Raw genomic sequence first — 15,000 nt, forward strand, 5'->3', positions numbered from 1 at the left:
AAAATATACCCATAACTTGGCTCATTTTATTTTTGCTAATAGTTTGCTAACCGAAGCTGATGCTGGTCACACAGAATTTATTGATGAAGTTTATGAAAATAACAGCCGCTATCCAGGAGCTGAATGGAAAGTAGCGGAGGAGCCTTACACTGATCTGGTGTGTATTGTAATAGTTGGTGTTTCTGCATTTATTACAGTACAATCATATGACAACTCATGCGAGTGTGTGGTTGGAGTGTTCTTTTGCACAGTGATAATGTGTTCTCTATAGTTAGATAATACTTAGTAACATTAAAGCAATATTTCAAGGTCACAAACTCTTACTAATCTGCATTTATTTGAATTGGGCTTTGAGTGTTACATTATAATGTCAGGAACTTGGAAATGGTACTAGTCTGGCATTGGTGCAAGTTCTAACACCATTTCAGTAAGCTCCCACACTGCACAAACCATGCAACCCACACGTGTAATTGTTGGTAAAGCTCACATGGCCCCTGTGCCCGTGGTGCATTTAATGATTTGACGCTCTCATGAGCTCTTCAACTCTTTCAGTCATTTAAAAATGTGACTGTCGCACTTTGTTTTTAGCAGACTATAAATATACCCATAGATTTACAAGCTACTGCAGTGTTACTGAGCCAGAAGAGATGTTCATGCCAAGAATACAAAAGCTGCTATAGGTGTACCTGAACACTAAGAATATTTTCCCAGAATACTAATGACAGACCTTGAGGCAACGTTGCCCAGACATGAGAACATTTTAAAAAATAGGATCAGGAGTAGGCCATTTGGCCCCTCGAGCCTGCTCCGCCATTTAATAAGATCATGGATGATCTGATCATGGACTCAGTTTCACTTCCCTGCCTGCTCCTGATAACCCTTTACTCCCTTATCGCTCAAAAATCTGTGTCTCTCCGCCTTAAATATATTCAAAGACCCAGCCTCCACAGCTCTCTGTGGCAGAGAATTCCACAGCCCTCTGAGAAGAAATTCATCCTCATGAGTTTTAAATGGGTGGCTCCTTATTGAGACTGTGTCCCCTAGTTTTAGTTTCCATAATGAATGGAAATATCCTCTCTGCATCCACCTTGTCGAGCCCTCTCATTATCTTATGTTTTGATAAGATCGCCTCATTTTTCTGAATTCCAATGAGTATAGGCTCAAGCTATCTTCATAAGATAACCCCCTCATCTCTGGAATCAACCTAGTGAACTTCCTCTCAACAGCCTCCAATGCAAGTATATCCTTCCTTAAATACAGAGACCAAAACTGTATGCAGTACTCCAGGTGTGGCCTTACCAATACCCTGTACAGTTGTAGCAGGACTTACCAGCTTTTATACTCCATCCCCCTTGCAATAAAGGCTAATTCCATTTGCTGAATGATTGCATACTAATTTTGTGTTTCATGCACAAAGACCCCCCAGGTCCTTCTGTACTGCAGCACTTTGCAGTTTTTCTCTCTTTAAATTGTAATTTGCTTTTCTATTATTTTTGCCAAAGTGGATAACATCACATTTTCCCATATTATATTCCATCTGCCAGATTTTTGCCCACTCACTTAGCCTGTCTATATCCCTCTGCAGATGTTTTGTGTCCTCCTCACAATTTGTTTTTTCACACATCTTTGTATCATCAGCAAACTTGGCAACATTACATTCAGTCCCTTCATCCAAGTCAGTAATATAGATTGTAAGTAGTTGAGGCCCCAGCACCGATCCCTGTGGCACCCCACTAGTTACTGTTTGCCAACCGGAAAATGACCTATTTATCCCGACTCTCTGTTTTCGGGTTAGGGTTAGGCAATCCTCTATTCATGCTAATATATTACCTCCTATCCATGAACTTCTATCTTGTGTAGTAACCAGACAATGTTCCTACCTGCAGGTTGCACAAGCTGAAATTGAATGCCAAGTTAACAACTGCTGAACCAAGCTCTGAAACCATTTGCCGATAGCCTAATGCAATTCCTGCACGTCTTTGTGCTCCTGGTTACCTTGTATTATGATTTTCTTATTTCATGTTTTCAAGCTTGAAGTCAACTTTTATGATTCGTACAGTTTACTAACTAAAGCTGTTTCTAATCCTGTTAAGAGTTCCTTAAGTTTGCTTTTATTTTCTTTTAATAGAATGGTGAAAAGTCTTCATCGAAAGACGAGATTGAGAATCCACCTGGCTGGAGTTGGGTGGAGGAGTGGGAGTATGATGTCAATCGAGCTGTGGATGAGCAAGGTAATTTTGAGATCAACCTACCGTTGGAAGACCTTTTATTTTGTATGAGGGGAACATTTTTACTGTTTAATTGTTCCAGACTGGATTTTTCAATAAATTTCCCCTCTTTCTATTAACTTGCAAAAAATGGTTGTGGTGAGAGGAGGGAAGAGGAGAAAGAGTTAATGTCCCACTGGTGTCCATCTAAAGTAGAAACAAGCTATCTAAAGTTTTATTTTCAGCCCAATCTTTATAATTTTCTTTGCCACTATGTGTAATAGTTTCAAAAATGGAAATATTGGGATGCAACGCTATCTTCAGACACCTCAATAATAATCTTTATTGTTGGTTCCTTCTCAAAATTGATTTAATTGGTCATACTGATGGGTCACGAGCCATCCTTTTTATTCAATATGATGCATCCTCAATTCTGTATAGGTATTTCACTTTCACCTGTTCAATGTACATTTTGTACTTTAAGACTTAATAATTTGCAAGTGCATGATTTTAAAGTACCTGTACCAGCTGAACAAAGTGACCGGAGATGTTGCATTTCTTAACCCTGCTGACAAACTTTTAATTAAAATATAATTTTGTGCATGTTTTGGTGTGCAAGCCAAATGCTTTGATCTGTTTATTAGATAATGCTTTAGAAAATTCTGTGAAATAAATGTGTAGGATGTCTTTGTGGCTGGTTAAGGTTGGGTAGAGCATGATTCTGTTGCCATTCGTTGCATCTGGACATCAGGTGGTCTTGGATCCTGAGTGTAGAGTTAACCACTATATACAAAGCCAAACTCTGAATATTGATGGAATTTTTGGAGAGCTGCTCACAGAGTTCAAGTAACATGGAAACCATAAGGCATTGAAAGTACTTACTGACTCAATTATGCTAATGTGAAGAAATGTTTGCAAACCAATTTAAAACTCAGTAATCTTGGTCTGATGAATATACCCTTAGCAGCCTTTTGTATGCTTGAGTTGGCATAACTGTCCTAAATCTATTAGAGGCTTTTATGGAATGTTCTGCTTTCCTAAGCTTTTTTATAAATGTAAGATGGTACATGTAGCATTATAGAGATGTGTTGGTGCCTAAAATAGAAATCTTGGGTGTTAGTCCAGGAACTAGTGATGAATGAATCTTGCTGTACCTGTTAAACTACTAAAAGCATAATTGGTTTGAAGCCGAAAGTTAACAAATGATTCTTCTGCAATGTGTTTGACTAACTTGATATTTTTGATGAGGTAAGATTGGGTGGATGAGGGTAGTGCAGATGATGTGTATATGGACATTCAAAAGCTGTTTAATAAAATACCACATATTAGACATGTTAGCAAAATTGATGTCCATAAAATAAGAGTAGCAGCAGCATGGATGCAAAATTAGCTAAGGGATAGAAAACAATTGTGGAGGAAGATATACAGTTGTTCTCCAGGGATCAGTACTAGAACTGCTGTTTTTGATGTACGTTTAATGACATGGATTTGGGGGTACAGGGTGCAATTTTGAAATTTGCAGATGATCTGAAACTTGGAAGTGTACTAAACAGTGAGAAAGATCTACAGACTTTTAAAAGGACATAGACAAGCTGGTGGAATGGGTGGACACATGGCAGATGAAATTCATGCAGAAAAGTGTAAGGTGGTACATTTTGGTAGGAAGAATGAAGAGACACAATACTTGCTAAATGATGCAATTTTAATGTGGGTGCATGAACAGAGACCTGGGGGTGTGCATAAATCTTTAACTGGCAGATGGAGAGTGACACAGTTAATTCAGAGACTGGTCCTGAACTTGAGGAAAGATATAACCTCATGCAGAAAAGTGTAAGGTGGTACATTTTGGTAGGAAGAATGAAGAGACACAATACTTGCTAAATGATGCAATTTTAATGTGGGTGCATGAACAGAGACCTGGGGGTGTGCATAAATCTTTAACTGGCAGATGGAGAGTGACACAGTTAATTCAGAGACTGGTCCTGAACTTGAGGAAAGATATAACCTCGATGGTATGAGATGTGAATTGGCTAGAATAGACTGGTGAATGATATTTAAATGGTTGACAGTGGATAGGCAATAGCAAACATTTTAAGATCACATGGATGAACTTCAACAATTGTACATCACTGTCTGGAGTAAAAAAATAAAACTGGGAAGGTGGCTCAACCGTGGCTAACAAGGGAAATTAGGGATAGTGTTAAATCCAAGGAAGAGGCCTATAAATTGGCCAGAAAAAGCAGCAAACCTGAGGACTGGGAGAAATTTAGAATTCAGCAGAGGAGGGCAAAGGGTTTAATTAGGAGGGGGAAAATAGAGTATGAGAGGAAGCTTACTGGGAACATAAAAACTGACTGCAAAAACTTCTATAGATATGTGAAGAGAAAAAGATTAGTGAAGACAGAATTGGGTGAATTTATAATGGGGAACAAAGAAATGGCAGACCAATTGAACAAATACTTTGGTTCTGTCTTCATGAAGGAAGACACAAATAATGTTCTGGAAATACTAGGGGACCAAGGGTCTAGCGAGAAGGAGGAACTGAAGGAAATTCTTATTAGTCAAGAAATTGTGTTGGGGAAATTGATGTGATTGAAGGCCGATAAATGCCCAGGGCCTGATAGTCTGCATCCCAGAGTACGTAAGGAAGGGGCCCTAGAAATAGTGGATGCATTGGTGATCATTTCCAATAGTCTATCAACTCTGGATCAGTTCCTATGGACTGGAGGGTAGCTAATATAATACCACTTTTTTTAAAAGGAGGGAGAGAGAAAACGGGGAATTATAGCCCAGTTAGCCTGACATCCGTACTGGGGAAAATGTTGGAAACAATTAAAGAGCAGCGCATTTGGAAAGCAGTGACAGGATCAGTCCAAGTCAGCATGGATTTATGAAAGGGAAATCATGCTTGACAAATCTTCTGGAATTTTGAGGATATAACTAGTAGAGTTGTCAAGGGAGAACCAGTGGATGTGGTGTATTTGCACTTTGAAAAGGCTTTTGACAAGGTCCCACACAAGATTGATGTGCAAAATTAAAGCACATGATATTGGGGATAATGTACTGATGTGGATAGAGAACTGGTTGGCAGACAGGAAGCAGAGAGTTGGGATAAACGGGTCCTTTTCAGAATGGCAGGCCACTAGTGGGGTGCCGCAGGGCTCAGTGCTGGACCCCAGCTATTTACAATATACATTAATGACTTGGATGAAGGAATTGAATATAATATCTCCAAGTTTGCAGATGACACTAAACTGGGTGGTGGTGTGAGCTGTGAGGAAGATGTGCAGAGGCTGCAGGGTGACTTACAGGTTAGGTGAGTGGGCAAATGCATGGCAGATGCAGTAGAATGTGGATAAATGTGAGGTTATCCACTTTGGGGGCAAAAACACAAAGGCAGAATATGAATGGTGGCAGATTAGAAAAAGGGGAGATGCAATGAGACCTGGGTGTCATGGTACATCAGTCATTGAAAGTTGGCATACAGGTACAGCAGGTGGTGAAGAAGGCAAGTGGTATGTTGGTCTTAATAGCTAGGGGATTTGAGTATAGGAGCAGGGAGGTCTTACTGCAGTTGTACAGGGCCTTGGTGAGGCCTCACCTGGAATATTGTGTTCAGTTTTGGTCTCCTAATCTGAGGAAGGATGTGCTTGCTATTGAGGGAGTGCAGCGAAGGTTCACCAGACTGATTCCTGGGATTGCATATGCCCAACTCTCTGGCATATGAGGAGAGACTGGTTCAACTGGGCCTTTATTCACTGGAGTTTAGAAAAATGAGAGGGATCTCCTAGAAACATATAAAAATCTGATGGGACTGGACAGGTTAGATGCAGGAAGAATGTTCCTGATGTTGGGAGAGTCCAGAACCAGGGGTCACAGTCTTGGGATAAGGGGTAAGCCATTTAGGACCGAGATGAGGAGAAACTTCTTCACTGAGAATTGTTAACCTGTGGAATTCTCTTCTGCAGAGTTGTTGATGCCAGTTCATTAGATATATTCACGAGGGAGTTGGATATGGCCCTTACAGCTAAAGGGATCAAGGGGTATGGAGAGAAAGCAGGAAAGGGGTACTGAGGTAAATGATCAGCATGATCTTATTGAATAGTAGTGCAGGCTCGAAGGGCCGAATGGCCTACTCCTGCACCTATATTCTGTGTTTCTAGGACAGATTAACAAAGTAGTTAATAAAACATATGGGATCCTGGGCTTTATTACAAGAGACTGCAATCCAAAATTACTTCATTGGTTGTAAAGTGTTTTTGAGACATCAGGTGGTTGTGAAAGGCGCTATATAAATCCAAGTCTGTCTTATTTATAAATAAAGGCATAGAGTACGATAGTCAGGCTGTTTTGCTAAACCTATGTAAAACACTTCGGCTCAGCTGGAGTATTGGTTCGAATTCTGGGCACCACACTTTAAAAAGGACATGAGGGCTTTGGAGAGGGCACAGAAGAGATTTACGAGAGTGGTTCCAGGGATGAGGGATTACAGTTGCATGGATAGACTGAAGAGGCTGGGGTGGTTGTCCTTGGAGCAGAGAAGGCTAAGAGGAGATTTGATGATGTGAGCACAGATTTAAGTTGATTGTCAAACTAGAGGTGACATGAGGAGACACTTTAGTGTTAGGATTTGGAATCCTAACTGCCTGATGGATACAGATTCAATAATAGCCTTCAAGAAAAACTGCAGGGATATGGGTAAAGCGTGGGGGAGTGGGACTAACTGAATCGCTTTTCGAAAGAGTCGACGCAGACTTTGGACTGAATGGTGGTCTCCTGTGCTGTACTATTTGAGGATTCTTACCTAACTGTAATGATATGAAAAATTACAGGACCAAACTGAATTCAAAGTGATGATGAATAGCATCTTTTTTTCTTGAAGGGAGCTAATGCAACAATTCTGGTGCGATTTGTTTTCACCTACTGCTATTCAAAATTTTGTTTTTATCATGATAAATGGTAAAAATATTTGGGATTAACTGTAATGTATCTGAGGGCTGTGTGGCACACTGGCAGCAGCTTTAATATTTTTTGCCATGCTAGTGCCACCGGCTTTTGTCTCGTGTGCCTCGTAGAATGATAGTGCAGAAGGAGGCCATTTGGTCCATCGTGCCTATGCCAGCTCTTTGAAAAAGCTGTCCAATTAGTTCTGCTCCCTTGCTCTTTCCCCGTAGTCCTATAGATTTTTCCTTTTCAAATATCCCTTTTTGAAATTACTATTGAAATCTGCTTCCACCACATCTTTCAGACAGTGCATTCCAATTCCTAACTTGCGTTTATATATTTATTTTTTAATTCCCCTCATCTTGCCTCTGGTTCTTTTGGCCAAGTTATCTTTTGGTTACTGACCTTCCTGCCAGTGGAGAAAGTTTTTTCTTATTTGCTCTATCAAAATGCTTCATAATTTTGAGTAACTATTAAATATCTCCTTGACCACTTCTGCTCCAAGAACAGTTCCAGCTTCTCTAGTCTGTACCAAAGGAAACTTGCCAGATTCACTAAGGCCATCTGGCTGTTGCAAACCTGGGCAAGTTTACTTTGGAGCAGAGAGCACTGGCCTGGCTCAAACCAAACTGTATCTTAATGGCGATAGCTGTTACAGCACAGGACTCCACTCAAGTTTGTTCACTTTTTAAAAGGTCCAATTTAACAACCAAATTGCAGATTTTTCTAATTTTCAGAAGTGGAATAAAAAGCAAAGTTGTGCTTCTCAACTTGGGTTACAAATCAGAGGATATGTCTGGGTCTGGCATGTGGTGACAAATTAATAAGTCTGCTTATTGCACTTTGTGTATCCCACTGTCTTCAGGAGTGTATAGCAATCTGCAAAGTTGCCTCACCCTCCTACAAAAAAACATGGCAAACATGATTGAATAACTCTGCTTTCCAAATTGTCGAGGACTTTTATAACTTGCTCCTGCTTCAAGATTGTTGGAGAGTTTTAAAATCTTGTATCCATTTTGTCATTGTTCAATTCCTTTTTCTCCCTTCTATACACGGCAGGCTGGGAGTACGGAATAACATTACCACCAGATGACACACCCAAATCCTGGGTCTCCACTGAGAAAATGTATCATACCCATAGGCGCAGGCGCTGGGTGCGAAGGCGCAAAAAAGACAATCTGCAACCTGAACTGCCATCAAAGGTGTGTTCTGTCAGTCTGTAGAAAATGTGTTGTTTGCTAGTTGCAACAAGTGTCAAAGCTAGCTATCCTGCTGAGGGTTTGGGTGTGATCCTGAAGCTCTTGGCTGGCGGGAATAGTCCATCGAAATATTTCTGCTAAAAATTAATTTCCATTCTGATTTATATCTCGATTGCTGTTTTGTCTGCGAAACTTGTATACTCATGTACATTACTGGCTGTATGCTTTTAGCTGTGGCAACCAAGTTAATTCTCGTGATAAAACCTAAAGTAGCAACATCAGATTATCGGCACCGTGCAAATATTGTTAGAAAACGTCACTATCTGTTGCTGATATTTTGTGTATCTTGTTAGCTTGAACTTGCTTCCAACTTTCAGAGCAAATCACCTGGTCAGGATTCCGAAGGGTGGGAATATGCATCTCTGATTGGCTGGAACTTTCACTTAAAGCAGCGGAAATCAGATACTTATAGACGCAGAAGATGGAGACGCAAAATGTCCCCATCTGGGCGACTTGGGGCTGCAGCAGTCTTCAAACTCGAAGGTGCTCTTGTAAGTATTGGGATTTCTTTAAAACACCACCTCTGTCTGTGACACTTGCACATTTGTGTAATTAGTTAAATTACTCGGTGGGTAGCTGTAGATCAGGAACTGTTCTCATCACAAAGGTCATAAACATCTTTCTAGTGTACAAGTGCCACTCTTTACGGTGAAATCCCTTGAGTTGTAATATCCTATAGCAATCAAGCTGCTTTCTTTGTACAGCTGCCAGGGAGCTCCTGGAGATTGAATTTTGATCTGTTGTGGATCATGTGGTTTTTCACCAGATGCCCAGCTTCCATTGCTGCCATTATTGTATCACAAACAATCTCTGCCAGCTTGACTTGCTTTTCCACCAGGACATTCTTTGCTCCTGTCACATCTGTTCAATGTTAATCTGTTAATTTGTGCAATATTTTTAAAGTTAAGGCAATTTTCTGTGCCTGGTTTATTCTGTGTGCGGTAAAAAGATTATTTGGGTTTCTAAGGATCTTAGAATTACAACTATTTCATTGCTTCACAGCCATTTGAGCACAAACATTTTGCAGTGCTGTTCACTAGTTGGAACTGGTATATTCCAGGATTTGTGGGTGTATATTTGCTTTTGCATTATGTAATACTTTCAAAGTTTTGTGAAAATTTCACTTTGTGTGATGTTGCTATGGAGTGGAGCTGTCCGGGGGGGCGGGAATAAATGACCCTAAAGATATCGTTCGTGGTCTGTTTTGTCTTTTTTTTTAAGGCTCCAGCTTCTGGTGAGGATGGCGATAAATCCCCAACTACAGAATCTGTGTTTGGAGCAAATGCCCCCATGATCTCCTGTGTGTTTGACCGTAAGTAAAACGCTACAGTTCTGAACATTCTGCCATAATGCCACAGACTATCTTCCACCAATAATTGTGTGGAGCAGTAAAGGCTGATCATTTTCCTGTGAAATTATTCACCAAAACTAATGTCTTACACTAACATGTGAATAATGTGTTTTTTGCTCTTTCCCAACACCACCCCTCTTCTCTCCCTCTGTCCACTAAAACCATTGCCCAGAAACCTGTCTTGGTGTTTTTACCAATTTGTAGTAATGTTTTATAGCTACTGGGGCCGAAATTGCCCCTTTTTTAAAAAAAAAAGAGCCCAGTCTCCGACAATCAGGAAATTGCCCTCTTGATTTTTTGACGTGGAGAAGATATTCACCCTGCTCCTGTGCGAATGGAGGAATGTGCACTGCCTGGTCCCTGCCCTGGAAGCGACATTTCCCTAATAGTCGATTGACCACTTATCGGTGCGCCCGACAGCTACGCGCGATGCGCAGCTGCCAGTGGCTGGGCGGTGTGTCCACCTTTTAAAGGGGCGGATGAACTGCCGTGGCCGCCATTTTATTAATTGTCAGCCAACTCTACAGTCGGCCTGACAATGGCAGCCACGGGTTTGGACAGGCAGCCTGGCACCCTCCTCTTGGGGGCATGGGAGTTATTTACCCTGGTAGATACTGAATAAAAATGTGCCGTTTAGCACGAGCTGCTTCCCATTTATATATACATATTTTGATTGAGTCGATGTGCCTCTCCATGTTTCAGCAGTGGCTACTGAGTTGTCACTGTCCAATATGAGAGAGAGAGAGAGAATAATGTAAATGCAGACCGAATCTGGAGGTTGGGGCCTGACCTGAGGAGCACAGCAGAATGGGGCTCACTGGAATAAGATTTTGCTTCACTTCAGAATCAGTTTGGGCCTTCACACTGGATTAACATTTCACATCGATGCTTAATTTAGGAGTGTAATCTAGAGTAGAGCATACTTTTGGTAATGCTGGTGTTTTGTTCCAGGGCCTTTAATCTATCACCTCCGTTGCTATATTTATCAAGCAAGAGCCATAGTTGCTATGGACAAAGACAGCTTTTCAGGTATGTGCTTGTCAAACTTCATCCAGTAAAATTTATTTGATGAACTGTTCGAAATGGCATTGTGTTCTGTATCTGAACTTCCTACATCATAAAAATATCTTGGATGTATATATAATATTAGTCCTGTGCTACTAATGAGTAAATCCGAAGTGAATTCTACAGAACGGATCTGTTGTAGTAAAACCTTCAACAAAATGGAAAGTGTGGGAGTACAACCACCGCGCTGCCACACGTGAACATTTGTTTCTAATCCTTCAATTCAGGATCTTTTTAAAGTAATTGTTTTGTTTAAAACCTCGGTGAAATTGTAATCAGGTTGTCTTTTAATATGTGGCTGGTTGTTTACATCTATTATAAAGGTTGTATGGTGAGTGTGGGGTGCACTCAGTTCCCAGGTCCAAGAATGCAGAAATGGGCATGGAGATGTGTTGCCTCAGGTCTGTGCCTCCATGACATCACCCTGGGATTTCTAGGGTTTTGCAAAACAACCTGCTATATGGGCACCATAAGAATGCTAATGAAGCAAGAAGAGGTGTTTGCAGGGTGCCCTGCAGCATCTCGAAGATAAAAGGAGACGGAATGCAACTAACTCTTTGATCCCCACCTTTGGCCCTTCAGGCTGCTGCACTCCAATAGGCCAGGATACTGGGGTCTTGGGTGTCCAATTATACTCCTGTTTCAACCAGTCAATCCCAGCTTAAGGTGCAGCCAAGGACAGATCTGTGCCATGCAAATGGCCGAAGCCAGGAAAATTGAGCGGACTTTTGCACTCACGGGTGCAGCAGATATCCTGCGACTGTCTTGACACCTGGGAGTAAAATCGGTCCTTATGTTCTGGGTTTTGAATATCTAGGTTCGTGTCATTGTTGCAACTAACTCCCTGAAGTTGCTGCATTTATCTAGGATCCAATGCAAATGCAGTACTGTTGTAAATGTCACTTTGGACTCTCTCAGTTCTCGGCAATTGTGTAGCAGTAGTTAAGTTCCATTTGCTAGGTGCATTTATAATAAAATGGGATTACTCTAAATGTTTCAAATTTTCCTGTTTTTTAAAAAAAAATATTGCTGCATAAAAAAAGTAGTTGGCAAAAGAAGAGTTAAATGCCTTGGACTCTAGTCAGTTATTGAAGGCTGACCTGCACATGACCTAAACAATAATTTCTGGAACTAGGTTGTGGGAGCTTGTACAGGAAAGTGTTATGTTCAGCAAGTCTGTTGTACAGATAAGGGTGATTACGAGCTGTAGATAATGCCAGAGCCCAAAGATGTCTGCTCTTCGATGTCCAATGAGGTGGAAGCAGTCATAAATATCAACAGGTGGAAATTCTGGCCTTCCCTGTTCATATAAAGTTGCCATGTTTAATGGTCTGCAGCCCATCTGTACCGAGCAGTTAGTTATAAGTTGTGAACTTCCTCCAAATATTTGACACTGTATGCTGGAGGCCAACAGTTACAAGCCAGCTGTACATCTTTTGTTATGTTAGTTTGGGATGATTTTGAGGAGAACCATTGCGCAAATCACAAGCAATTACAAATTCTAATCTTTTTCTCCCCCTCAGTCCATCTAACTTTCTCCTCGCCTGTCCTGAAGGTGTTAACTCGTGATGCGCATCAACTCTGTCTTTCACCAAATTGTCAGTGTTTGTATCTGCTTGTTTGTGTTGGCAGATGACAAAAGAAAGGCCCCAGTAGCACATCCGGCTCCTACCTACTGTCACTCCTCCCAAGATTGAATGTCACTGAACACTGGGTGGGAATTCCAGTCTGTGGTGAGGAAGGGTGCCTCTTGTCAGTGTAGTAACTATATAAACCATTTCAGGAAAACCTTTCAATTTTTCTGTCTTACACAACATAAGTGGAGTGTTGCATACACCTGCAGCTGAAGTTATGACGAGCCAGTGCCTTGCTACACTCTGTAAATACACGTCATAGATTTATACTCTGCACTGTTCAGTTTTTGGGTTTTCCAGGTTGTGTGGTGTACCTGGCCTAAGTGACCATTCTTCATGTGAGCTTAGACAGCAAGCCTTTTAACCACTAAGGCGAGGGGGCTATCTCAGCCAAGCATGACCGTGTCCTCACTCGACTTGTGCACAAAGGCGCCTGGTAACATGAGTCACTGGATAGCAATCAGGACTGAGGGCCTTGTTTTTTTTTGTTCTCCCTTATCATGCACTCTTAGACCAGAGGTGCTGAGACCAAATGTTGTGCTTCAACAGTTAGCAGCCTTGCAATGAGGAGGTGCAGTGAAATGAAAGTGTACATTGTATAAAATATTAGCAATAAGCTCAAGACAATTGCAGGCATCAATTAATATAGTTGTAAATTTTTCAAATTGTTCTTGTTTTGAAATCTGTATCGACTCAATTGTGTAGTTCATTTTGATTCCAGTTGTTCTATTGCATGAGTTCCACCTGCACTTTTGCTTTTAATGGAAATTGATAAAACCTTCAGCTTTTTATGTTGGCTTCTCATCAATAGAGGTGATTCTTCAATCTAGTGCTCGAGGGGCATGCAGCTTGGGAAGTAGCGGAGATGCAGGTTGTGATTTTCCAATCATTTAAAATAATCAAAGGTTGCACCTCCCCCTGGTTTCCCAAACTTCAATCCCCATGCACACTGATCTTTGCTTGGAGTACAATCGCCCCTGAAGTATTTTTGCTTTTTCAGGTTTAAAAACTATGACCTTATTTTTGCAGATCCATATGCTCATGTTTCATTTCTTCATCAAAGCAAGACAACCGAAGTTGTCAAATCCACTCTGAACCCAACCTGGGACCAGACCCTTATTTTCAATGACATTGATATCTATGGCAGCCCTGAAAACATCATTAAAAATCCACCGAATGTGATGATTGAAATATTTGATGAAGACCAAGTTGTACGTATTATTTAATTTGGTTTCTTTGCATTGATTTTGCCTATCTGTATAGGACAAGATGTTAAATTTGATTGTTCTATACAGGGAAAAGATGAATTTTTAGGCAGATGTACCTGTCCTCCAATGGTGAAGCTGGATCCAAACACTGATATGACGCCCTGGCTTGTCTGGTACCCAATAAAGAATGGAACAAAGAAATCTGGGGAGCTCCTTGTTGCTGCTGAACTGATATTGAAAGATAAAGTAACTATATTGGAGTATCTTTACACTTTGCCATTACAATAAGATATAGCCTTTCCCCCAGCTCTGATGTGTTTTACACATTAAATAAATACATCCTGTCGCTTTGCCTTTATAGCTTTAATGTTAATAAGCCAGAATTAGTGATTATCTATTTATATCTTGTTTCTCATCTGCAAACTTGTGTCTGAGCTTTGACTGGTTCAGTGTTTATACTGTTTGATCGGTATTTAGATACATGGGAAATTTCTGCCCATTTCCCCCCTTTCTATCTGCACAAATGGCCCACCAAGTTACAAATAAAAAGCAATTTCGACCTTGTCATTCTAAAATCTGTTGGCAGATTTAAGAATACCTTCAATGCCGAGCCTGCTGGCCTTTTCCCTCCCTACGGCTCTGCCATCTAAACTGAAGCCTCCAGCTCGCCTGACTGGCTTTGGTCCTTGTCAGCGATGGCTGTGGATAGCACTCTCGCCTCTGAGCCAGAAGGTAGTGGGTTCAAATCCCACTCCAGAGACTTGAGCACACAAATCTAGGCTGACACTCCAGTGCAATGCTGAAGGAGTGCTGCACTGTCGGGGATGCCGTCTTTCGGATGAGACGTTAAACCGTGGTCCCGTCTGCGCTCTCAGATGGATGTAAAAGATCCCATGGCACTATTTTGAAGAGCAAGGGAGTTATCCCTCAATCAACATACCTGTTTATCTGGTCATTATCACATTGCTGTTTGTGGGAGCTTTCTATGTGCAAATTGGCTGCTGGGTTTCCCACATTATAACTGTGACTGCACTCCAAAAGTATTTTATTGACTGTAAAGCGCTTAGAGACATCTGGTGGTCGTGAAAAGCACGATATAAATATAAGTGTGGTTTTTTTTGCCTGCTGTTTGCTCTTTGACTTCCTCAACAGGCCTTCCCCATAGCTCTTGGGTATATCCAGCCCCAGTTTCTTGGCCTCAATGTGAGATAATTTTTTTTAAATAATCTGACAATGGTCTTGTTTCAGCAGAATGATTTTTAAACACCGCAATCTTTTTGCTCTAATAATACTGTTTGTACTCAATTTTGTGAACTATTTTCTTTCATTCCA

At 41.0% G+C, this 15,000-nt stretch overlaps 1 protein-coding gene across 1 annotated transcript in view; it reads left to right on the top strand.

Annotated features, from left to right (window-relative positions):
• Positions 1 to 42: 42 nt before the first annotated feature.
• LOC139247171 (myoferlin-like) overlaps positions 43 to 15,000 on the top strand; it is a gene marked incomplete at both ends in the record, with an annotated part of 16,348 nt that continues 1,390 nt past the window's right edge. Inside the window, 8 exons of the mRNA XM_070871558.1 lie at positions 43 to 157; positions 2,129 to 2,231; positions 8,211 to 8,353; positions 8,704 to 8,901; positions 9,632 to 9,722; positions 10,713 to 10,790; positions 13,490 to 13,671; positions 13,756 to 13,914. Of these exons, the coding sequence (XP_070727659.1) occupies positions 43 to 157; positions 2,129 to 2,231; positions 8,211 to 8,353; positions 8,704 to 8,901; positions 9,632 to 9,722; positions 10,713 to 10,790; positions 13,490 to 13,671; positions 13,756 to 13,914 (1,069 nt within the window). The remainder of the gene's footprint in view (positions 158 to 2,128; positions 2,232 to 8,210; positions 8,354 to 8,703; positions 8,902 to 9,631; positions 9,723 to 10,712; positions 10,791 to 13,489; positions 13,672 to 13,755; positions 13,915 to 15,000) is intronic.

The sequence above is a fragment of the Pristiophorus japonicus genome, unplaced genomic scaffold, assembly GCF_044704955.1.
Source record: "Pristiophorus japonicus isolate sPriJap1 unplaced genomic scaffold, sPriJap1.hap1 HAP1_SCAFFOLD_2617, whole genome shotgun sequence".
Lineage (NCBI taxonomy): Eukaryota > Metazoa > Chordata > Chondrichthyes > Pristiophoridae > Pristiophorus > Pristiophorus japonicus.